Raw genomic sequence first — 26,067 nt, forward strand, 5'->3', positions numbered from 1 at the left:
CTGTCTGTATTCCAGTTTCAGGGGATCTGACACTCTCACACAGACTTACATGAAAGCAAAACACTATCTCACATAAAAAATTAAAAGGAATCATCTAATTAAAAAAATTAGCTATTTTGTGTGAGGAACACCATTGCACGATATGTACCCTTTTTATTTGTATCTTAAAGCCTCAGCAGTGAAAAGGGATTCTTTTATTGCTTAACATTTGAAATAATAAGTAAAAATAGTATTTATCCTGTCTTACCAGCGACTTAATTCATCTTTCTGAATTAAAAAAAAATTCATTTATGTGTAAGTGCTTTCTCTGCATGTATGTATACATGCCAGAGGAGGGCATCAGATCCCATTATAGATGGTTGTGAGCCACCACATGGTTGGTGGCAATTGAACTCAGGTCCTCTGGGAGAGCAGTCAGTAGTCTTCACCGCTGAGCCATCCATCCAGCTTCATCCTTCTGAGTTTTGTTTATGATGAGTTAGCAGTGCCAATGAGAATCTGTTTTCACTCTGGGAAAGTGACTAGTTTCTCATCTCACCCCAGTAGCAGAGACTGGATGCTGGCATAAAGTTACCTTTTTATACTGATGAGGTTTATGAGTTTATAGCTTCCTGTCATTTGGTGTTTTCTGTTTGTTTGTTTTTCTTTCTAATCAGTGTTAACTGGCTATAGTAGAAATATATAACTAATTTTGTTTGACTTAATTTTTTTTTAGACTGACAACCACCTTAAGCATTATTTACATATCATTGAAAATAAGCCTCTGTATCCAGTTATCTATGATAGCAATGGTGTAGTCCTCTCAATGCCGCCGATCATAAATGGTGAGTTACTCCATGAGCGTGGATCTCTGGAGTTGCTTGTTGGTGCTTTTGTAGAATTCTCAATAGGAAATCTATTGAGGCATTAGCTTTAGATCTGAATCTCAGGTCCTTTGTAGATTTTATTATTTAGTTATAAAAATATTTTTTATGTGGATGAATGTTTTGCCTGCATGTGCATCTGTGCACCATTTGTGTGCCTGGTACCTTTGTAGGCCAAGAGAACATTGACTCCTCTGGAAATGGGATGGTTATGAGCCACCATGTAGGTGCTGGGTGTTGAACCCAGATCCTCTGTAAGAGCGACAAGTGCTCTAAGCCACAGAGCCATCTCTATAGCCCCATAGATATTGTTTTAATAGTTCTTTTTTATATATTTCTCAAAATCTTTAGTTTAATTGCTGATTTTTATGTAATAATCTGTATTATCCACAGTTATATAAGCTATGCATTTAATTAATAATTATAAAAATATCAATGTATGTGTAAATGTATTCTGATACTAACCTATGGGTCTGTGTCAGGATATACTGGTGATTAGATATTTCAGCATCGGGTTAGTGTATGCACTTGGGCCTGTGGGAGCACGCATGCCATGAGTGTGTGCAGGCCTGAGGACGGCTCTCAAGAGTCGGTTCCCCTTTGTTGTTGCTTGCTTTATACTTCGAGATAGGGTTTCTCCGTGTAGCCCTGGGTGTCCTGGAACTTGTATCTAGATCAGGCTTGTTCTGAACTCACAGAAGTCCACCTGCCTCTTCTTCCTCAGAGCTGGGATTGTTTGCAATTATATTGTGAGATGGTAAAGATTATCTCTATTTTCCAGTTTGCGGTGGGAGCTTAAAGGTCTCCTGTCTCAAGTCTGGTGGCATGGCGCAGTGGACATGTGGCACACTTGCCAAGCTATGCTTGATTCCTAGAGCCCATGTGCTGGGAAGAGGGAATTGACTCTTACAAGTTATTCTCTGGCCTTCACATATGTCCGTGGCATGTACACACAAACAACTATAAAAAGGAAAATATTACATACCCCATAGCCCGGCTTAGTTGGCTCATGTCTATAATCACAGTGCATGGGAGGCTGGGACAGGATCACTGTGGCCTGAGCTATGTAGTGAGTTCTAGGTTAACCTGGGCTAATGATACCCTATCTATCTACAAAAATTGAATTGAAAAAAAAAATGGTATATCCCCTTACTTCTAAGGTGTTTAGATTGCCTTCTTTTTCTCCTCTTCCTCCTCCTCCTCCTCCTTCTTCTAAGATGATTTTCTAAGTCTAAAATGGGATTTTTTTATTGTGGTTTGTGTTATGTAAGGTCTCTGAAATTATTATTCTTGTTATTGTTTACAGGGGATCATTCAAGAATAACAGTAAATACTAGGAATGTATTTGTCGAATGTACAGGGACTGACTTAACTAAGGTAAATAAAAGCTTTGGTCAGCTTTTATACCATCAGACAAGATGCAGTTTTCTTTTGGGCCAGGACTGACTTTAAAGTATAAAATGTTGTCACAGGTGGGAACATGTTGTGGAAACTTAGAAAATTAAAATGGTATGAAATATCTACAGTTTGTTTATGGTACTTTCATTAATTTACAAATGTTTACTGAGCACTTAATGTCTTTCTTGTGCCAAGAATGTAATGAGTAAGCGCTTCTTGACGCAGCCAGATAGATATGTGACTGTAGAGATGGGAATTACATCACCTCATCCGCCGCACTTAAGTGAATAGTGTGGTGCTTTGTGTACTTGGAAAGTTTCCTATTTTCCAAAAGAACTGGCTATCCTGGGTATGGTAGAGTGGTGTGCCCATAATTCCAGCACTTGGGAGGAACAGGAAGATCAGCTCAGAGGGTCCTCTTTGACTACATAAGTTCAAAGCCAGCCCAAGCTACTTGAGACAATGTATTTAAAAAACAACCAACTAACCCAACCAACCAACCTAGCAGGAGAGTTGGGTAAGAAGATAGCTTGTATTGGGGAAGATATTTAGGCTGTGTAGCTTACTCGTTGTCCACTCACTTTGATTTATTACAAATGTTGGATTTGAGTGCTAGGAATGCTTTTGTTCTGTAACACTTGACGTCTTTACACGTGGCATGGAAAGCTGAGAGAGTGGGTGGGTAGGCAAATGAAGAGAGATCCTGTAACAACAGGAGGCTGGCATGTGGAAACAGGACCCTTCAGAGACTCTCTCCTAGATCGGCAGCTTAGAGACTCGTTTAGGCACTTGATTTGTACTTCTTATCTCTGATATTTGCCTTTAGAAATACAGTCAGTGTGATACAGATTTTACTGTTAAAAAAATTTTTTTTAAACATTTAAATCCATGCCTTGACAGACTTTAGCTGTATTCTGGGGAACTTACATCTGAGCTAAACATATAATAGTAAAGCATATATCCCAATAAGGCTTAATTTTTTAAAGATTATTTATGTATGTATATGAGTGTTTACTGGCCTGTATATATGTGCACTACATACATTCCTGGTGGCTGCAGAGGCTGGAAAATAGTGCCAAATTCCCTGGACCTGGAATTGCCTTAAACAGTTGTGAGCTGCCATGTGGGTGCTGGGAACTGAACTTGGGTGCTCTGTAAGAGTAGAAGTCTTACTCTCTCTCTCCTCTATCTTCCCCCTCCCCCAGTAGAGGTTTGTTTTACTCTGAGAACTTGTCACAGCCCTTTCTACATAATAGGATGCTCCATGTGCCTTGTGTTTGTGTGTTCATTCTTACAGTTACCAAAGGCAGACAGTGTCTCCGCTTAACCAATGAGAACTGAGCTGCAGAGAGAACAAAGTAGATGATCGTTAGTAAGTGGCCGAGCCGGGATTCCGACAGTCTGGCTTCAGAGACTTATGAAATTGATAACGTTTACTCCAGTAACTAGCCATTTGTCTCTCTTGAAACCTCATAACCCAGGGTTGGGTTGGGGGAACTAAACGATTTGTCTCAGTCATGGATTGTAACTCTCAGAGAGCTGCATAAATAGAGAACACCTGAAGATAAGAAGGAGCCTGCTCCTAAGTTTTTATTCTACTTCCTTTCTTAGAATGTGTATATAGGGTTCATTTTTAGGGGTTTGAAGACTGAGTTATAATAAATATTCATTACATCAGAATTGAATGGGAATATACTTATAAATTACCATGATATTTGTATTTTCTCTTTTCAGGCAAAAATTGTGCTTGACATTATCGTCACCATGTTCAGTGAATACTGTGACGACCAGTTTACGTAAGTTTCCTCAGCACCATCAGTGGCCATGCTCTGAAGCCAGGGCTCTAGGCCTCCCTGTGCTGATTATGGCAGTGTGTGTAGTGTACACAGACACATGCAGGCACAGCACTCATACACAAAGAATAAATAAGTAGATCTTAAAACAAAGCCTTATTGATCATACACTTTACTCTTGTGATTAGCTCGGCCATAAGCTTCAGGGAATACAGCTCAGGTCTGTCAGTGCATGGATTTAAATGTGCTTCCTGTAGTGAGAACACATCTGGGGAGATGATACAGCTCTAAATAATATGTGAAGTAGAAAGTGTCCAATCTTTTGGCAGTATTCTGGTGTTGGTAAAGCCAATCTGGCAAGCCCTTTTGGAGGCAGTGAAATTTAAGTGGTTGTTACTGACCAGTGGCTTTGAGGATGTGAAGATGGAAGAATAGCTAAACAGAGCTGTAGACGTGTACATGTCCTTACTATGTGTTACATCAGCTCATTCACACCCTAGTTAATAGTCATAGTAAACATGTGAGAATAAAAATGACTGCAGTCATGTAACCAGTATTTTTGCTTTTTATAATTTGCATTTCAGGGATTTATGTTTTAGCTTGTCTTTCAACATAATATCCTGGTAAAGCTTGGGGTATACATCAGCATTATTAAAGAGTCCCTGTAGGATGCATGTTTTACCCACTGGGAAATAAGCTTTCTAGGTGGCCACTGCCTAGAGGGATATGGGAGGGAGCTTGGACCTGGAAGGTAGAATCATGCTGTATATCGTGTATGTAGGAAGATTGTTCTGAACGATGGTGTTAGAGGGGAAGATGTCAAATGTGTTGAGGCTGGAGTTGTAAAACAGTTATTAATCATATATTTTAAGGATTTATAGCTTATTTATCTTTATAAGCATTTTATTTCTGACCTTTTTCTTTTAATTTTAGAGTTGAAGCAGCTGAAGTAGTTTCTCCTAATGGAAAATCAAGTACCTTTCCAGTAAGTTCTTAAAAGACGACGGTGGTAGACAGAAAGAAGTGGTGCCAGTGGTGGTTGTTAAGTGCTTGTCTCTCTCTTAATTCTTCCATCCTTCCACCCACCTAGCTGTGCACCTCAGTTCTCAGTAACCTTGCAGGGGTGGGTGCCGCGCAGCCTTCTGTGGGGCGACGTTGGGGACTGGAACTGTTGAATAGCTTATCTGCTAATAAGTGTGGCAGCGGGATTCCAGTGCAGGTAACTGGAGCTGTCAGCGTACTGTAGCACATAGTAACATAATTCTGTGGTCAGTCCTTTATGAACTGCTTACCTGAGTGATTTATAATCTCAACCCCTTTATGATTACTCAGTTCTGTAAATGTAGTTAGTTCGTTCACATTTGAATCTGTAATTGCTGAAGGCTGTCACTGTAGTGATTCTGAATGTGTTCAGACTGGTTTAGAAATAAGCACAGTTAGTGTTAACTATGGGGTGTTAATAGAAAACATCCAAGCCAGTATTAATTCTTAATTTATTTTTAGTTGCTTTTAAGACAGGGTCTTTGTAACTGAGGCTGCCCTGGAATTCATTATGTAGCTAAAGTTATTTTTCAATTCTTGATCCTTTTGCTCCCCCCTTCCCCTCCCCAACCCCCCTCCCCCACCCGAAGAACTAAAGTATGCCACCACATCCACTGTAAGGTGCTTATTTTAAAGTGTGACAGTATCCACATCATTTAATTGCAATTTTTGTCAGTGAGACCATTCTTTGATCAGCTTGTGTTCCTTTGCTTTTTTCCCCTCCTGTCGTTTTTGAAGTGAATCAAACATAATTTTTTTAAACTAATTTTAAAAAAATTGGTGCATGAGAATTATGTTGCCTGCATGCATGTGTGTGGATCAGCTGCATGTGTGCCTGGCGCTCCAGGCGGCCAGAGGAGGGTGCATGATCCCTGGGACTGCAGCTCCAGGTGGCTGTAAGCTGTCACGTGGGTGCTGGCAATAGACCTGGGTCCCGTTGAAGAGCTCCCAGTGCTCTTAACCCCCGAGGCATCTCTCTAGCTCCTGAATTACATTTACTTATGTGTGAGTATGTGCCCCACAACTTGTAGAAGTTGATTCTGTCCTTCTACTATGTGGTTTTCAGAGAGGGAACTCAAGTTGTTAGACTTGGTGCAAAGTGTCTTATTCTATGTCTTATTCTACTTCCTCCCAGCCAGTAAAAAGTTTTAAAAGTAAGATAAAGTCTGTTACGACAAGTAACATTACCCTTCCTAAAACCATTATTGGTTAGCATGGCGTTCCTTTAAAAGTTCCTGGTGTTACTAGCGTGCCTGCACGTGAATGGTGTCTGGGGCACTTCTGGAGTCGTTCTCTCCATCCAGCTTACGTGGATTCTGTGGATAGAACTGAGTTGCCAGGTTTGTACAGCAAGCACCTCTGCCACAGAGCCGTCTCACTGCCCCAGCATCCTAATCTAGATTATCACGGAGAAAGTGGGTATGTGACTGACTGTAGAGTTGAAGTTACAGTGTCAGCTCTTACTGGTTGAGTGGTTTTGTGACGTTGGGCATAGAACCCAGGGTACCACAAGTGGCGGCAAGGACTATACTACTAAACTGCACTTTTACTTGATTTGCATTTTAATAGTGATTGTTAGTTAACTTTTAACAAACAAAACCGAGAAAGAAAGAAGGGAGGAATAAAAAAGGAAGCCCAGGCTTTCACTGGGTCATGGCTCGTGGGTGTCAGGGTAGAGCTCAGGCAGCAGCAACCCACAGGCTAAGGCAGCAAGTCCAGTCCTTCCCAGCAGGATAGCCAGCCTGGATTTGAGGGGTTTGTGAGATGGAGAAATCTGTACGAGTTATCTGGTAGGAAAATCTGCAGTGCTACATTCCAAGGACATGCATGTGGACAAACGAAGAATTTGTGCTTGCTTTTTATTTTGTTTTTCTGAGAGCTTGCATCAAGCACAGGAGCCTCCTATTTTATCCTCAGTGCTGTGACGCAGATGTGCACAAATTCATAATGAGCCTTTAAATGTCTGGTGTGAAGAAAATTCTTTTTTTCTTTTATCTTTTCCTTCTTTCCTTCCTTCCTTCCTTCCTTCCTTTCTTCTAAAAACTATTCTAAGTATTTTAGGTGTATGGGAGTTCAGCCTGCCTATATATCTATGTGTATGCAGTGCCTATAGTGACCAGAAGAGGACATCAGATCTCTTAGAATTGCAATTATAGTTGGTCTTGAGCTATCATGTACATCCTGGAAATTGAACCTGGTTTCTGTGGAAGAGCAGCAACCACTGAGCCATCTCTCCATTGAAATTTCTTTTCTTTATTTCTTAATATGAGAAGTTGTCAAGTTTTAATAAAACTATGTATGTTTGTAAAGAGGAGGAGAAATAATTTTGCTTTGAATTTTTGTTGCCTTTTCTTTGTGTAGATAGCCTCATAAAAGCATTTATATGCTACAGAATACTTCTGTAGATTTAAAATAATAGGCTCTCTTAAAGGAGTGTGAGGGTTTTTTTGTTTGTTTGTTTGTTTTCTTAAACTTATCCGAGAGCAGCTCTGAGGTTGTCTGAAGAGCAGAGTGCCTCAAGGGAGAGTACTTCTTTCTTATATGAAATACAGGGTATCCTCAGACACTGTGCAGATTGTTGGTTTGCTGTCTTTCACTAGCCTTGCTGCTTTCCAGATAAGTGACTAAGAGTGAGCTTTAGAGTTAGGTTCTCTCTGTCTGTCTCTTCATTATTTCTTGTGGGCACACACTCGTTAACTGTGTACACATTGAGGGTAATATAGGATAAGTGTTCATAAACTGTTCCCAAAGGTGGTGGAGAGCCCAGGTTGTATGCATGTGTGTTTTCACTTAAGATAGGAACATTATATGCCATTTAAAGGAGTGTGAATGCCAATTACTGAGATGTTCCCACCCACTCTTACTGTCTGTTGGAGCAGATTGATAGGCAGGTCGCAGGACATAGTATTTTTCCACTTGGGAAATGGTAACAGAGAGAATTTTCTTTTAAAGTAATTGCAGAGGTGGGGATTTAGTTCAGTGATAGATTAGCCTAGCAATCACAGGCTCTGGGTTTAGTCCTTAGCTTCAGAAAAAAATAAACAGGTAAGAAATAAACACATAAGAAATAGATTGTATTTACGTTAGGTGTGAGAGCTGCAGCAGCCAAGTGGAAGTCACTGGACAGTTTGCAAGAGACACTGCTCTCCTATCATGTGGAAGGGGATTGAGCTCAGGCCATCAGACTTGGCAGCAAGCTCTTCTGTCTACCGAGCCATCTGGCTGATCAGAGAAATGTGCTCCTTGGTCATATTAGTACAATGAAAGGTACATTGTGACATTAGGATTGTTGTCCCTTGGTCATATGCTTTGCTTGCATAAGACTGAACACTTGTAAACATTTTAGAAATTGCACGGTATGGTGGTAGTGTTCTGTAGCAGTGGGAATGACACTGTAAAAAAGAAACGTTTAGGATTTATACTACTTCCAAGCAGCAAAGTATTTAGACTATATGAGTCAGATGTAACAAATTGATTGTAGAATGTTAAAAAACCTCAGGTTTACTTCAGCGTGTGGCTCTAAGAACAGTCTCTTGGGTGGGTAATAAATGCGTAGCAACTGATTGAATGAGAAAGACTAGAAAGCAGCATCTGATGAGGCATGATTGACGTTTTCAAACTTTCTCTCAGGAGCTGGCTTACAGAAAGGAGATGGTGAGAGCTGATTTAATTAACAAGAAAGTTGGAATCAGGTATGCTTTGAAATTATTTGTGGTGGGAGAGAAGGGAATTCAAGTATACAGTGAGGGTTTGCTGTTGGTTTTGGAGAGCGTGCTTGATAGGAGGCTAGGCTATTTGACACCTAGCAGACCTCAGAGGAAGGTCACTTTCAAGTAGAAGCCTGTCTGAAACAGTGTAAGTGTGCTTTACGTACGCCAGGGAAGCTGACGGGTTGTGCTTTGTGTTGTAGGGAAACTCCTGCAAATCTTGCCAAGCTCCTGACCAGGATGTATCTGAAGTCAGAAGTCATAGGTGACGGCAATCAGATTGAGGTTGAAATTCCTCCAACCAGAGCCGACGTCATCCATGCATGTGACATTGTGGAGGATGCAGCTATAGCTTATGGCTATAACAACATTCAGATGACTCTGCCGAAAACATACACCATAGCTAATCAAGTAAGATTGCACCCTTGAATAAACACTCCTATTGTTAGCAACCGATTATTGAAATGCCAGGAAGGCTCCGAGACAAACAGAACCCAGGAATTAAACAGCATTTGGATGTGCTTTGCTATGAGAGCCATTTGCTATGGGGAAGGATACAAACCAGATGCCTAAATGATTAGAGTGAGCTTGGAACCTGTGATGACTAGGTCTTTGAAGAAAGACAGGTTTCCAGCGTGGTGCTCTTGCTGACTCTTGCTGGAAGAATCCTTTTCTCAGCTTGGGCCTGAAGGCGGATGCAGTGTGGGGAGGTGGGTGGGAGGCTGTTAGATAGCTGTGGTAGTGCTATTGGCAGGGTGTTAGTGAGACGGGAGTATCTGTCCTTGCAGTGGCATACTCTGTATAAATCTAAGAAAACCAACTGGATTTTATTGAGATGTTGTGGTTTGCTGCTTTTCCCTCAGTTTCCTCTCAACAAGCTCACAGAGCTCCTTAGACTTGACATGGCTGCCGCTGGCTTCACTGAGGCACTTACATTTGCTCTGGTATGTCTTCAGCCTTCTGTCTGACTGAGTGTTTCCTTGGGATCCCTGATTTGTTTATTCTGTGATTCCTTGTGTGAATCTGTAGTCTATTGATAGAGAAACTGTGTTACTTGAGATCATACAATTTCTAGTAAAAGTTGGGAGTGTTTCTTGTTGTAGTCATAGACGACCACGAAGGCCCAGAAACAAAAAGTCCCAGTGACAAATCACCACATGCCTTATGATTGATGTAAGTGGAGAAGGTGCACAATGGATTTCATAAGAAGGTTTGCTAGGTTAGAGTATTTGGTCTTAATTTGGTTGTGGCTGTACCCACTAGATGCCGCCCTGGTTAAGGCCTTGAGAACTGTTCCACATTAGAGTTATTTCTTTGTCTTTGAACATGTTCACAAACATTTGCTTTGAGTTGAAAATCTGACATAAAAGGCCTAAATCAGGAAGTGAATGGTATTATAGAATCAGAAGGAACTCTCCCTCCCCCTCCTCAGGCTGACCACTGGAAGAAGTAAGTGTGTGTAGAGTTTGTAGGGCTTTCCCTGGCCAGGGGTGTCTGTGGTGTCCAGACTGCAGGGCCGGGATATCCCAGTTAGCTTGATGTAACCACCCGTGCATGGGACGGCTGCCTGACTCCTCGGCCCCCAGCCCTGAAGTCCTTAATCTTTAGTGTAGCTAAGGGTCTGTTCTGAGTCAGCACCTGTGGTTAGCATGCACTGGGTCTGGAGGAAGCATAGGGATCATCAACACATTCTCATTTTGAAGGATTTCAATTTCACCAAGTACAAAGTAACCCACTGAGTTGCCCTCACCGTTTGTGATTCTGTTTGGCTGCAGTTACAACCCTGGCTTGTAGTTCTCACTGGCTGTCCCTGCTTTCTGACTTGGGAGCTGAGGCCCAAGCATCTTGCAGGAGCCCATTAAGCTGCCTCGTGCTAGGGGCTGCTCTGCGGGGAGGCTTTTCTCACCACCAATAGCTGTGTGCTCATGGTACCAGTTTGTCTTAGGAGTATTCCTGTCTTTCACAGCAGTCCTCTCTGTCCTACACAGAGTAAGTGTCATTCCCTCCATCCTCCATGCAGCCATAGGTATGTGCCCAAGACTCCAGCCCAGGTCAGTTAGGAGCCAAAGCTTGTGACTGAATTGTAGCACTAGAATTTAACATTGAGCAGGCTGCTCAGCTGCCAGCCAATACATTTATGTTCATTGTCTGGGAGGAAAGCAGTGAGGGGCTACAGTGGATAGAGTTCACATAGTTTCCTATTAAAAGTTTTCATAGAGGCTGCAGAGATGGCTTGGAGGGTTAGAGCACTGGTTACTCTTGGAGGGGACCCAGGTTAGTCTGCAGCACCCACGTGGTCCCAGGGCATGGAGTGCCCTCTTCTGGCTTCTGTGGACATCATGCACTCATGCAGACAAATCACCTATATGCATAAAACAAATCATTAAAATATAAAAAAAATTATGAAGTTCTATATTTTATAAATAGATCTTAGCATATCTGGTCTATATTGTTACATCCAGTTTACAGAGTGGCAATCACTCTTTAGAAGCTAGCCTTTTTAACAAACAGTTTACTTTTGAATGTTATGATTTTTTTACTAGCATTGCATACTAGTTGTAATATTTTCTTTTATAAATTGACTCAGTTTTAGAACTAAATGCCTACTTTAACCTTAAGAATAATACTTAAAGTGGTTGTGGGTTTTGTTGGTTTGGTTTGGTTTGGTTTTTTGAGACAGGATTTTTCTGTGTAGCCCTGGCTGCCCTGGAACTCACTCTGTAGACCAGGTTGGCCTTGAACTCAGAGATCTGCCTGCCCCTGCCTCCTCAGTGCTGGGATTAAAGGCGTGCGCTACCACTGCCCAGCTATAACTATGGTTTTTATACTTGTTATATTCCTAACATTACAGTAGACACATAACTGATGATATTTAGGAATACCTTCCTTCCAGGCCTCAGCTAATGTCACGTCAGAGGAGCCTAACGAAAACTGCTTGCGCTTGTCTCCCTTTTCTCCATCACCATTGTGAAGCACAAGGTCGCTCAGATGTCGGCCTGTCTGGGGAGCCTTTTTCTTTCACACAGACAGAACTGCTCTGTTTGAGAGTGGGGAACATCATGTGAATGCAGTTTTAAGTTAGCTAATCTCAGTGTATTTAAATCTGGTTGCAAAACCCCTGGGGAAGGTGGCATTTTCAGTATAGTACAGGCTTTCCCTCCAGCATGGCAGGGGCAGGGGGCTCTGCTCTGATTTCAAGAAAGCCTGGCAGAGCTGGCACACCAGCACGTATGTATGGTAAGTCCTATGCCAGCCTGGCTCTCGAGTGAGCGCAGGCAGAAGTTGCTAAGTTAGGGATTACCATGCAGTGAGCATCTGTTTACCTTCTCTTAGCTCCAGCCTTCCTCCTGGTACAGTGCCTGGCAGACAACAGATGTCATCACTCTTTGGTGCTATGAAGGCCCACTACTTGAAGATGCCTTTAGAACAGTTCAGTGAGCAGTATTGTCAAAAGTTGGAAAAAAACTCCAGCGACCTGGTGGCACCAAGTTTCGTCACTTGATTATTATTTATTTATTTATTAGCACTTTCTGTCAGGCATTGGAGGTACATTATCTCTAAATCTTGACCCTTACTAGCTCTGTTGGCTCTAATAGTGACTCTCTTCTAACTTGTGCCTGCTGTTCTCGCTTCTGCAGGCGGTTAGGAGTTGAGAGTTGATTTGCTCCTAGAAGCTACATGGGTCATGTGCAGGGGTAGCTAAATGGCCGCGTTCCAAAGAACAGTGAGCACAGTTCAGTCCCAAATCAGTGCAGACTTACCTGGGATTGCATTGGTAACCAAAAGCCCTGGGGAAATCAAAAGGGCCTCTTACTGGTCCCACTAGGTACTTTATTGAAGATGACAAGAGAAGTCACTTAGGTAGAGCCTTCAATTTGGTTTTGTGTGGTGCTGGGACTGTGTTTTAGGTAAAGATAGGTAAAAGCATAATGTTCAGAAAATGTGGTGGAATCAGGAGAGTAGATGGGAAGGTAACTGGGACCTGGTACAGAGAGGACCTGGTGTGGGTCAAGCCCCCATCTCTGCAGGAAGTGTGAACTAGCTCCCTGCTGCGCTTACAACTCTACATAGAAAGCTATTCATGGTTGATTGCGTGTTCTGTGGGCCTAAAGTAGGTGAATTACAAGTGGCGAATTATTAATTGCTAAACTTATTAGGTAAAATTCTTAGTTTGTATTAACTGAAGTGATTTGTATGGAGCATATACTTTGCTAAGAGGCTACTGTAAACTGAATGATAGCATTAAATATTTTTAAATTTTGAATTAAGCGTTGCCTTGTCCTAATCTATTTGATATGTTCTTAGTGCTCTCAAGAAGATATTGCTGATAAACTTGGCTTGGATATCTCTGCAACAAAGGCAGTCCATATAAGTAACCCCAAAACTGCTGAGTTTCAGGTAAGAACTTCAGGTGGTTAAGCATTGGGGTAGAAAGCCCACGCCTATAACCCCAGCACTAGGGGATGCAAATGGATCACTGTGAGTTTAAGTCCAGCCTGATGTACAGATCAAGTCCAGTATAGCCAAGGCTGCACAGAAAAACCCTGTCTTAAAAAAACAAACAAATGAAAAAAAGAATTGGGGTAAAATTCGAGTTTGTGGTAGATGACTTAGGAAAGCACTCTCCTGTTACTGTATCTCGGGTGAGTCTTTAGGACATTTTAATTAACTTTCCCTAGATAATTTACAGTTGGTTTCCCAGACCCTCTCTCTCTTTCTCTCTTTCTCTGTATATGTATTAATATTGAGCCCAGAGCCTTATGCTTGGTAAGCAAACGTACTGTTAGCAATTAACCAGATTAAAATATATAATATTGGTTATTATTATTCCCATCTTTGAGATGCTGTCTTACACTGTAGTCCAGGCTGCCTTGGAACTCAAACTGCATAGCTCAGGCTGGACTCCCAAGTGCTCACAGTCAGCCTGTTCTTAGTTCTTACATGCTTTGAGCCAGCTGGCTCAGCAACCCTTTCCTGAATTTTCTACTTTATAATTGGTGTTTACTTACTGTTCTCTCATTTGTAGTAAGTGGGTTAAAATGTATTCCTTGAAGCCAGATGTGGTGTCACATGCCTTTAATCCCAGAACTCAGGAGGTAGAGGCAGGCGACTTGCTGAGTTTGTAGCTGCATGGTCTACAAAGTGAGTCCAGGACACCCAAGGCTACACAGAAAAACCCTGTCTCGAAAAACCAAAAAACAAGACAAAGAAAAGTATTCCTTGAATCTCTGTCAGCCATTATGCCAGCTTTTGACTGTGCTTTCTGTGTCTTTCACTGTCAGTTTCCTAGGAGTTGGAAGAGTGAAATGGGAATGATACTGTAATATCAGTGTATTGTGGTGAGTCTCATAGACAGGGTAGGAGCAGGCCACTCACTGTAGAAGCTCGTTCAGGTTAGCACAGCTTTGCTGATGAGGGGCTCTAAGCATCCGTCTGTCCATCTCTCCATGCTGTGAACTCTTGCTGCCTGTCTTGCATATGCAGTCCTGGGTGTTTGCAAGATCTTAGAGCCAAATGATCTGCGTTTAGGAAACTTAACACTGGTGCAGAGCACACCTCAGCTGCGGTCGGCAATAGTTTCCTTGCACCTTGGTTCTCACTTGTGTAAAAGTTAAGTGCTGGGTTAGTCTTTGGAAAACCCATCAGGCCCTTGAAATGTTTACACTTAAAAATTCTGAATTTTATCTATAGAGCTACTTACTGTGGAAAATGAGCTTTACTAATATTTACTCATAGCACATTTTCATTGACTCTGAGTGGATTTTTACTTGTTTCTGTTAAATGTATCCTCCACCTCCAATTTCATTTATCAAGTGTGACACAAATTTTATATTTCTCTGTTATACTCTTCAGAATTTGTGTCCAGGCTGCTCAGCTTCATATAAACAGGGAAAACAGATCAGAACTGCATTAGCTGCCGCTATACATGACTGTGGCTTGGCACTCAAGAGTCAGTATTTCTGCATAAACATGTTAGAGATGACACAGAGTGTCCTTTAGACTCGGCAGCTTCTGCATTCCCCCTGTTTTACCTAGCCATTCTGCCATTACTAATGCAGAGGACAGCTTTGTACTTACTATGGTTAAATTAAATTAAATGTAAAGTGGCTTATAACTTTGGTATAAGCCTTTTCCTGTGTGATTCTTCTCTGACAGTGGATGTGTTACAGAATGGGCAGGAGAAGAAAAGATGTTATTTAGAATGCATAGTTGTTTATTCCGACTATAAAACAAGATTATGTAGTAGTCACTTGTCCCCAGGTTAACAGTAACATTAAGTCTTTCAATGGCTGTCACCATGGAAGTCTTCCCAGCTGCATTGTTTTCTCGCTTGGGGCTATACATTAAAGTTGATTGATTGCTTAAGCTGCCTGTAAGTTATTAGTCCATCATTCACTCCACATCCCAGAGTCTTTCACACTCACCTTCTTTCTTTCTCTTTATTTGTTAAAAAACATGAGTCCTTTGTTCTATAGGCTTTCCGTATTTAGGATTTTGCTGAATGTATTCTCGTGGTCCTGTATTTATCATAAATTAGTGGTTACATCTAGAAGCTTGACCAGATTCTGGTTTTAAACTTTTATGTTGCTAATGGTTTTTGACTAAGCAATTAAGGATTATCTGTACAAAAATTGATTAGTGGGGATATTTACCATTATATTAAGAAGGACGAAAAACTTAAAAAAACAAAAGTGAGCAGCTTTTTGCTTGTTTTTGTTTTGCATCTTCAGTGAAGAACATGCTCTCACCAGATTGGCCTGTGGGAAAGAAAGTCTGTGGTGCTTTGTCTTGCCCGGTGATTGGTGGAGGAGGGCCCCGTTCACTGAGGGTGGTGTCACTCCTGGGCTGCTGGGTCTAGGTGCTATAGGAAGCAGGTTGAGCAAGCCATGAGGAGCATGCTAGTAAACAGTGCTCCTCCAGGGCGTCTGCTTCAGCTCCTGCTTCAGGGTTCCTGCTCTGCTTGAGTTCCTGTCCTGACTTCCCTCAGCAATGGGCTGTTAACTAAAATTGAGAAATGAAATAAACCCTTTCCTCTCCCAAGTTGCTTTTGCTCGTGGTGTTTACCAGAGCAGTAGAAACCCTGACTAGGTCACTTATTTAGCTCAGGCAGGCCTTGATCTGTTATGAGGCTGAAGATGAAAACTCCTGGTGCTCACGCCTCTACCTCCAGGGCTGAGATTATAGACATGCACCAGCACATCTAGTTTGAGAAGAGTTATCTTTTAAAGTAGTTGCTTGAGCTGGCAAGGTGGCTCAGTACATGTTAACCAGCAAGCCTGGCAGCCTGAGTTTGATCCTGGAACCCACATGGGTGATGGCCAAGCAGTAACTACTTCCTTTAAAAGGTAAAAATGTCTCGAAAAACAAAAACAAAAAACAAAAACAAAAATAAAACAAAACAAAAAAAAGTGAAAATGTCTAATGTATGGGTTAAAAAAAAAAATTTCCAAAACCCCCAAATCAATATATAATGAGATTACTAAGGTCTATAGTAATGTAAGATATCTTGAAAAGAGATTGTGTTGACTAACCTTTATTACAGTGTATCATTAGTCATCATAACTGCTCTCTCGCTGTGCTCAGTATATACACTGTCATTGTAGGTACATATGTATGGGGCTTAGTTTCCGATCTCACTAGTGCATCTAGGAACACATCCTCTGTAGAAAGGAGGGAACTAGAGTGTAAGAGGTAAAAAGCAGGTTTAACAGCTAAATATAAGGAAATCACTTTGCTGCTTTGTTTAAGAGAGGGTCTTGCTGACCCAGTACTCCCAAACTGATTGTGAGCTCTTGGTAGTCTGATTCCCCGTGTGCACCACCATGTTGGGCTGGCAGCTAGGCAGCTCTGACTGGCTTTAAATGATGTTGTCCAAGCTAGCCTTGAACTCATAATTCTCACTATCTATCCTCACAAGCACTGGGAGTGTATTGTAGGCCTTACAAGGATGTCAGGATCAGAAAACTCCATGTATTTATTTGTTTTACACTCGCTGCAAATGGATGAGAAAGAGGAAGCTGAGAGAATGGTAAATAAAAGTCAATTATAAAGGGGAAACTTGACTAAGAGGAATTGAGCCAGCTAGCTCAAAGCATGTAAGAGCCATTATAGGCTGAATGTGAGCATTTGGGAGTCCAGCCTGGGCCACTTCAATTACTTTGTGGAAGGAGACAGGATATAAAAATTTGCACATGTGCAACCTTGAAAACCCAGTTTAGTTTTAAAAACTATAATGAAAGCCAATCTTTAGGTAGGAATAATCATTGAGTTGTGCTTGCTTCTCACTTTGTTTTTAATCATATTTATTACTGTTTATTTTGTTAATTTGGAATGGATAATGTTTTCAGTTCTTTTAGGGAATTGGATTTGAAAATTTAAAATGACTCCGACCTTTAAGGCATTGCCCTTTCCAAAAGTGTTTTCCTTTATAGCCCGGGAGAGGCCTGCTTTGTCTTCTTTAACTGAGTTTGCTGGTTGTTCTTGCATCTGTGTAAATTGCCAGTTTCTCCTGTAGGTGGCGCGCACTACCCTTCTTCCTGGCCTTCTGAAGACCATAGCGGCAAACCGGAAGATGCCCCTTCCTCTCAAACTGTTTGAAATCTCTGACATTGTAGTAAAAGATTCCAGCAAAGGTAAGAGTGAGCTACTTCTGATTTGCAAGTGCATTTTTATTATGTGAATTTTAGCTCTGTATGGAGAAGTTAGCATGTTTACACTGTGCACACAGCCAGGCTCCTTCCATATTGCTACTCCCTCCTCATAGTATTTCAGTGTAAGTTCCAGTTGGTACATCACTGTCAACACATCCTTGAGTTGGTCATTCTAAAACTGAGCCCGGCCACAGCTGTGTTGCTTGTTGTTAAATAACATCGGCACACTTCTTATCAAACATGCTGTTTAACTGTCCCACACCTCCTCCTGTTATTTCTTTAATAATTACCTTATTTGAATCTGCATCCTAGCAGAACCTAGGCTTTGGTGGCTGTGTCTCTTGTTTCCTGGAATGGAAAGCACATTTTTATTAAGAATTTAGTAGTTATGAGGAGCCCTGTTGAAACTTCACCTTCAAAACCACCATAGAGGGCAGGGAATATAGTTCATGATGTGGGCATGTGTGAGTCCCTAAGCTCATCTCATTACTCACCCTGCGAAGGGAAGGGGGAGGGAGGAGGGGGAGGAGAATGACGGTGACAAAAACAACGGAAGGCCACCAGAGCACTTGGAAACATTTTTCCCCAGCACCCTGTGAGTTTCATGGCATGGCATTGCGGTCAGCTGTGATTGCCCAATACTATTGTAATGGTGATTGTGAATATATTTTATATTTTTTCCCTTTGATGTACTTAATTTCAAAGTACTTATTATAGCAGGGTGTTTGGTCCAACACTTGGAATGAATGGTTGTTTAATAAAGATAAATTTAGGAGTTTTTGGAAGCCTGGTTTTCCTCGAAGTCTCTTTCTAATGCAAACTTAAGTTAAATTGATTGTCTAGACTTGTGAGGGCCATGGCCCTTTAGTGAGCGGTACCTCAAGTGACCGCTTTGCTGGCAGCCTTCCTTAGACCTTTGATTTCATACATCAGTCTTTATTGCTGTGAGTGGTTCTTAAATTAACTCCAGACTATAGTCTGCAGGATTTTCTTTAGGTAACAAATCTATACTAAAAGGTAGAAAAAATGCCAAGAGTTTTGAGGATTCTCAGTTTTTCCACTGGTGGAGATACTGAGAGCATAGACTGGCACTGACCCATTAACCTTGTCTGTTTCCTCCCGTATTTGTTCTCTGAGCTTCGCAGTGTCTCGATCCTCTGTGGTGTGCTCATAATTACAGTATAGGATTTGGTCACCACACTATGTGTCCTCAAAAGTTTTGTAACGCTCTCTCAGGAGTGGGCCCTTTACAGTAGCTAACAGGGCTCCCTAACGGCTCTGCAGGCCGGGTGTGCTCACAACGGGGGGTGGGGGGTGGGGGGGTGGGGGGGGGGGGTGAGGGGGGATGGATGAGAGTGAGGGGCAGTTTGGCTATAGCCACGGAGTAGTAAGTATACTGCTGTGTTTCAGACCCGGGTGCAGTACCTGAGCTGGGTGTTGTTGTTTGATTTAGCTCAGACTTTTGCATTTCTTTTGTGCTTTTTCTTATCAGGGAGTAGTTCTCTGTAGCCTTCCTCTGTTGTGTCTGTCTCAGTTGAAGCCAACCTATTGTTTTTTCCACGGTTTGTTTTTACCTGATGAGACTTTGACTTTACCCATTGTCTTGCATTGGCTTATTCTTTTTCTTTAATATTTTATATCATATCACTAGCATTTGGAAAATGAAAGGAAGTAAATTGCTCACTGAGTCGATGATCTTGAAAACATGTTTCCTTTCATTGAGATGGAGTATGTTTTCTGCTTAGGTGGGCCTGGATCTTATTTCATAACAAACACTTTTCTGGTGCAGTATTCTAAATAAGTGCATGTCATCTGGCCTACAGGAAAGGGTCTACAGCATCTGTAGGGGAGGCAGCAGTGAGTCCAGGCTCTGCAGACTGCAGCCACGAGGCGTGGGTTTTAGTTATGTTTTCCATGGTATACAGTTTTCTTATCTGTACAATGGAGTAATGACAGCACTTACTTTGTTAGCTGTAATAAGGATCCAGCAAAGCTGCATTTGGAAAGTTTCAGCCACATAGTAAGTGATGATTGCTGCTCTTGTTACAGTGGTGGCAGTCTCGGCCAGATGCTGCTGGTCCTGGGTCATGTCCATTTTCTGCTCTCGTGCTTAAAAGCCCAGGGTGGCCAGCAGTGTTGCTGTACATTGCTGAGACAGTGGGATTTGATTTTGATTTTTTTTTTTAATCCTAACCTTTAAGGGACTTTGTGTTACTGTATTTTCTTTTTTCCGTTTTTTTTTTTTTTCCCTTTAAGAGGAACCCAAACCATTCTAATATGACTTTACTTTTAAAAGTAAATCACTCCGCACTTGAAGGTCCCGTTGCCATTGTTGCTGTGTGGGCTGAGGGGCTGGGCAGAGGCCAGTCAGGCACAGTCAGAGGTGACCTGGATGGTGAGGCTGTCCTTAAAGCCCAGAGGCTTGATAGTGAAAGATTGCCCCTCCTCCATGTGTTCCTAAATGAAACTCCTTGAATAATAAAGTTAAGCGATAGAGGGATTTTCCATCTAATATGCAAGTTCCCAAGTTCTTCCTAGTGAGCAGTCCCCAAATTAGGGGTCAAAAGAGTGGAGATGTGTGTGGTCAGCAGAACCAGGTGGTCTCAATCACCATGGTGTTGGCGAAGTAGAAACTACTTTAGAATATAAGAGCGTGCTTGCCACGTAAGCATGAAGATCCCCAGCGTCCATGCGAAGCCCCAATCAATGCCTGTCATATCAAGGCTAAGGAAGCAGAACCTGGAGCTCACTAGCCGCCCAGCTTAGCCATGTTCATGTTGGAGGGTATGTGCAAAATACCCTGGGAATGCAGAGAAAGGAGCTACTACCGCCAGGGACTCACTCTGGAGTGCTGAGAAAACCCTTGCATCCTAAGCCTCATCTCAGTGTCTGCTTGACAAACAGCTTCCAAAATGAAATTGAAAATGGAATCTTCTGTGGGTTTCCATGTTTTCCTGTGTGACCCAAGTTCCTCTGAATGCAGGCAAGATAGCTCCCATCTTCCTACTTGACCTAATTGAACATTTCACTCTAACGTGGACTCCTCTCACTCACTGGCCATCATGATGAATGAGGCTGTCGGGATGCCATTTTTGAAACCAAGTCAGGCACACTTTCCGAGCATTAAGACTTCCACTGTAAATCAGGCACATTTGGCTTGTTTGAGGCTGAGCCAGCCACTGCATTTGTTGAGCCTCAAGATCCGAAGTTGCTGTAACACTTTTAAAAATTAGTCATGACTCAAGGGACTAAGTTGATTTATCCCTTTTGTTGCACAGAGTGGCATGTGTTTTTGGAATAAGAAACTGAGTACAGACTCTGCCCTAGGGTAAGTTTTTCAGTTTTGTAGCAGGGAGGGTAGCAGTGGAGAGCAGGCAAGGCTGCTGCGTACGTTCCTGGTTGGTTTCAGACGTTACTAGCTCATTCATTTCAATGTCAGGAATAGCCAAATTGTAAGCAAATTATTTCTAAAAGCCAGAAAAACTGCAGGAATAAGCAAAAGACCACCTCCTGGAAAAGCTAACTCATTTTGCACAATCCAGCCTTCCCACTTTTTAAATACAATTAAATTCTGCAATCACGGTTCTTCACTTGGTGCTCATGGAAGCGGCCAGTATGCCTAAGATCTCACTGAAATGGCAAGAAGAACACAGCTCTCTGGATTTAAGATAGCTAAGTCTGAAAGGAGGAAGAACCTAAGGACATGCATGAGCTTGGCTTTGTAAAGAGTAACTTCTATCAGCAGGATCGTATCAGCGTGACATCTGTCTGTGGCAGACTCTTGGCACCAGTCACCTACACTTGGTTTCTGCACCAGCATTTCAGAAGGTTTGGACTTGAGCCACTGCTGTACTGAGGGGAGTGGGTTAGGACACTCTCAGGGCTCTAGATGGCCTCCCTTGCCTTCTTGAAGCACAATCACCAGCTCAACCCTTCCTCTATCCTCCAGAACGGCTCCTGCTTTGAGCTCCATTCCCCCTGCCTCCAGGTTACAGTTAAGTAGCTGCCAAACTTTCACATTGTCCCTGATGCATCTCTAAGTGAGAGGACGGTCTGTTTCTCCTAACCTTTCCTAAGTGGATGTGGAAATAAAGAATTTGGATTTTAAGCCTTTAATTGCAAGATCTGTTTCAGAGTTCTTGTTTCTTTTTCTTCCCTTGCGCATGATGGCTGACATGGAACCTAACTGTTTGGTCTTTCTGCGTGGATTTGTTTCCTCAACATTCTGTGCGTTCAAATGCGCACACAAGGATGTTAGTGTTTATCTGTCTTGTGTTTACCAAATATTAAATGTATGGGTATGCATAAGGCCTTGGGTTCAATCAAGCATGACAAAAAATAGACATACGTGAGTAAAATAAGGGGTCAGGCAAAGGCTCAAGAAGAGCATTCCATCACAGGCTTGTGAGTACCTATTTTCTGAGACATTGTCGTCAGCTCTGGAGCCGCAGATAATGGAAGGTTATCCAGCATCCACATGTGGATGCGGCTTTTTGAAGAGGCTTATGTCATCAGTCTGAATTAATTTAATTTCACCATTTCATATTTTTGGCATGTAGAATTTCCAATTAATAATTCAAAAAACATGGGTGTAAGGAGACTGACGTTAACAATTTTTGAAGTAGCATCCTTCACATATGAGATGGCATCTTAGCTGTGTAAATATATCATTTTTAATACAGAAAGTTATTTTAGTGTGCTTGGTTCCACATAGTTAAGATCTACTAACGTGAGCATAATGTGCCCTGTCATGCATCCAGTTCTGTATTTTTTTAATAGATAAAAATCCATTCCAGGTTTATGTTAACTGAATAAAAGCCAACCCTCAGGAATATATTTCTTCCCCTGTATGCATTGAGAATTTTAGAGATTTCTTTTCACATTTGTTTCTTGGCTTTTCAGCATCATTTTAAAAGAAAAGTGTGTACTTTGGTGCTGCAGTATAGAACCATTTTAGGAAAGTTGTTTTTTATGATTTAACATATCTTTGTAATACTCTTAAGCTTTCATGAATATGTGATGATTTAAGAATTTTGTTCTTTCTATTTAATTAAAAACAAAAGACCTTCAACTTCTCCTTCATTCTACACTTAGAATTCCCTTCCAGTCCTTGTATATATCTGCCACCATCTTACACTTCTGTGTGCAGTGTAGAGCAAGGTGATGGTTTATAGTTTACACAGATGTGGTTGTAATTGATCTCGCCTATCTTAATGCATATTATTGATCCCATTTTTAATAACTATATAATATTCTACCATGTGGAAGCAGAGAGAGGATGAGATTGTTATGAGACTTTTTCTAAAGTATGTCTTTCAACGACTGTCATTTTCCCTTGCACAAATATGTATTTTTAGAAATAACAATTTGTCAGTCCCTATCTATACATGCTTGTATATTTGATAATTTAGTAAATTATTGTTTACAATTATTTTACTGATTTGTTTTGTTTTGCTTTGCTTTCTTGTGGTTGGTTTTGAGACAGGTCTTGCTGCATGACTGTCTCCAAGCGCACATCTTGTTTCTACCTCCTGAGTGGTAGGCTTATAGGTTCATGTGTGCCAACATACTCAGCTTATAGTTTTATACATACATACATACATACATACATACATACATAGCATATGTTATTATATTACATATAGTAACTATACCTATGAAATAGACTTCACTATGCCATTTTATTTTATTCCATTTCTCTTTTTTCTTTCTTCTTCTTGAAACAAATACCCCAGGCTTGTTTGAAACTTGCTGTGTAGACCAGGCTGGCCTCAAATCTTACTGCCGTTGCCTCCCAAGTGCTAGGATTAAAGGTGCCTAGTTGGCTCTTAAGCCGTCTTCATACATGTGCAATGTGTTTTTGTCGTCGTCGTCGTCATCCACCACTGCTTGTCCCTATCACGTTGCTGCCGATCTCCCCAGCTAGTCCCTCTCGTACATCCATGTCTTTACTTTATTTTTGTTGTACTGATTTATAGTCCTATTGGGAGTATATGAGGCTTCTTGTTTCCCTACGTTATCTGTTATTTTTCAAGGTGCTATGTTTTTGTAGGATTCTTGGCGCTTTGTGAGTGATTTAGGGTTTACTAAAGTTAAAATTCTTCAGGAGATGGGTTTGCAGTATGAGTTACAGTTTTATAGGTGCCACTGTTGAAAACACTGTGGGATAAGGCTAGATTTAGAAGTGAAGGTGCTATGCTTCATTTTCTGGGTCTGGTTGGCTGTTAATCTCCAGCGTGGGTACAGTATCAGACCTTGAGTATTTTAGAAGCTCTTCTGTCCTGACAGCATGTGAGCATAGGAAGACTCTGTACCCTGGATGGTATCGTTACCAGAGACCACTAATCCCCTCTAACCACTGTTACCAGGATCCTCAATGCTCTGGAGCCTGTGCCAACTGGAATATATGTCAGAGTCACGTGCCTGGAATATACGTCAGAGTCGCATGCTTGGGACAGCACGTACCATTCCCCTTTCTTTTCCTTAAAGTCATCTGTTGTAGTCTCCAAGCTCACAGAACTGCATCTAGCCACCCCTCCTCTGGGTGGTTTAGATCAGCTCTCTCCAGGCAGTACTTTGAAGTCTGTGAAATACACGGATAATTTAGGCTGACATACTTGGCAGGCCCATTTAAAAAGCAGAATTGTTTGATGGCATGACACAAGAGGTCTGTTAACTGAGTTATAAAGAACTGAGGCATTTCCAACAAACCCTAGCTTTGGCATGGAATCTAAATAGTTCTTACTTTGTGGCATGCAGTCTGTACTTCCTGTGATGTAATGCAGCCTCTCTGTGCAGAAGGCAAGGGGATGGGAATTTTAGCGTACCTAGCCATTCTTCTGTAGGTGGGTGATGGGAATGGAGGGTGTGGAATGTTTTAACAAAATATAAAGAAACAAATCCGGAGGGGGTGCTACCTTTCGAGAGAGAAAAGCAGTGGTGAGGTAGGGAGGAGACACCTAAATAATGAGGTCATAGTACATAGCCTTAATGGTCAGTGGCCTTTCCTAGGCCAATTGTACAGTTAAACCTAGACGTTAGTTTATAGTTTTCCCTGTATGGTAAAAACATCCTGTAACCTTTCGTAAATGAAATAAACTTTAATTTTAGTTTTTATCTTTGAAGACAAGGCCTTGTGTAGCCTGTGATAGCTTTAAACTCACTGTATATCCAAGGATGACCTTGAAGTTGTGATCGTCCTGTTAGGTTTGTGCCACCATGCAATGCTAGGCAAGCACTCTTTCAACTGAGCCACATCCCCAGCTTTTTAAAAAAATTGTTTTCTGTAATTTTTTTTTTTTTTTTTAGCTACAGTCATTCAAAGCACATAATTTGCTTTTTTTTTTTTTTAAATTGTGTTTTGTGTCTAGCTATTTTACTGTTATCAGAAAGGTTCACTTTAAGTAATTTGGAGATTGGGAAAAAGTGGTCTAAGGCAAAGGTTACCAAAATAAAGCAGCTTCTCGTTTACATTGGTAAGCTCTCTGAATGGTGGCCTCTTCTCTCACAGTGAATGTGGAACTACAAAGTAGTTTCTATACGTGCCTGTGTGTTAAAGTGGAAGCATGTGACACCAACAAATGGGTACCACATGGCAGGAATACCCAGAAGCAAGTCAGTAGTATGAAAGGGATAATTTAGTTCTGTTTCATTTAATTTTTTTCCCTTCAGGAGAGAGACTCTGTGTGTGTGTGTGTGTGTGTGTGTGTGTGTGTGTGTGTGTGTGTGTGTGTGTGTGTGTGTGTTTTCACATTTTTGCAGGAGAATTAGGCCTCTCATTTTAGTTTCTGTATGCTGCTGGTTTACCCGGCATTTATGCTTGCCTGACTTTAATATTGATCCTTATCCTTGCACCTTTGGTTATAGAGGTTAGATAGCAGAGTTCTTTGTCCTTGAAGATGGAAACAGTAGCAAGGAGGCAGCATGGCAGTCTTGTCCCCTCAGCCGTCCCTATGTTGTCTTGGATATAGTCCACTCTGCTCCTGGCCTGGCATGGTAGCTGCTTCCTTGTGCTTACCTTTTCCAGACTTTAGTTACATATTGAGAAAATAAGTGTTTAGTTTGTGGGAGCCCTGTATGGCCTTGACTATTACTGTCAAAGGAAAACTAGAGTGCCTCAAGCAGAGCATGCACGAAGAAATGTTAAATGGCGAAAACAGATCTTTCTCCATGTCTCTTTAGTCAGAAGTTTACTCAGAATATAATCTCCATAAATTAAAATACTAAAAATAATCTATTTCAGTGACTTAAATGACATTTTTTAAGAATCAGGAAAACCTTGGAGAAGTAAAACATCTGTTCTTTGTACCAAAAACGTTTCAAGAATGCACATCTTGGACTGTCTTAAGCAGCTATATGGCCATGCACGAATTTACCCCTTATGCTGTTTCTCTTCTAAGCTATTATGGCAGACTGTAGGGCAGTGGAGAGAGTGTGGGTTGTAGTCAGGCCTGAGCAAGTCCTGGTTTGTAACTTCAGAGCTGTGCAATTGATAATGATTAGCCTGAGCTAGTTAGCTTGACTTCAGGCAACTTTACTTAATTGCCTTGAGGTTTGGCTTCTCCATCTGTTTCATGGCAGCAGTAATCCTTGCTGCGTAGTGTTTTGAGCTAAG

At 41.5% G+C, this 26,067-nt stretch overlaps 1 protein-coding gene across 1 annotated transcript in view; it reads left to right on the top strand.

The window, feature by feature from the left end:
• The window catches only part of FARSB (phenylalanyl-tRNA synthetase subunit beta), a 62,196-nt gene that overhangs the window by 18,172 nt on the left and 17,957 nt on the right, over positions 1-26,067 (top strand). Inside the window, exons 7-15 of the mRNA XM_084778376.1 lie at positions 716-824; positions 2,170-2,240; positions 3,996-4,057; positions 4,988-5,039; positions 8,726-8,787; positions 9,006-9,213; positions 9,666-9,746; positions 13,108-13,200; positions 17,318-17,435. Coding sequence (XP_084634502.1) covers positions 716-824; positions 2,170-2,240; positions 3,996-4,057; positions 4,988-5,039; positions 8,726-8,787; positions 9,006-9,213; positions 9,666-9,746; positions 13,108-13,200; positions 17,318-17,435 — 856 coding nt within the window. The remainder of the gene's footprint in view (positions 1-715; positions 825-2,169; positions 2,241-3,995; positions 4,058-4,987; positions 5,040-8,725; positions 8,788-9,005; positions 9,214-9,665; positions 9,747-13,107; positions 13,201-17,317; positions 17,436-26,067) is intronic.

This window comes from Acomys minous, assembly GCF_964271855.1.
Source record: "Acomys minous genome assembly, chromosome: 4".
In the NCBI taxonomy this organism is placed as follows: domain Eukaryota; kingdom Metazoa; phylum Chordata; class Mammalia; order Rodentia; family Muridae; genus Acomys; species Acomys minous.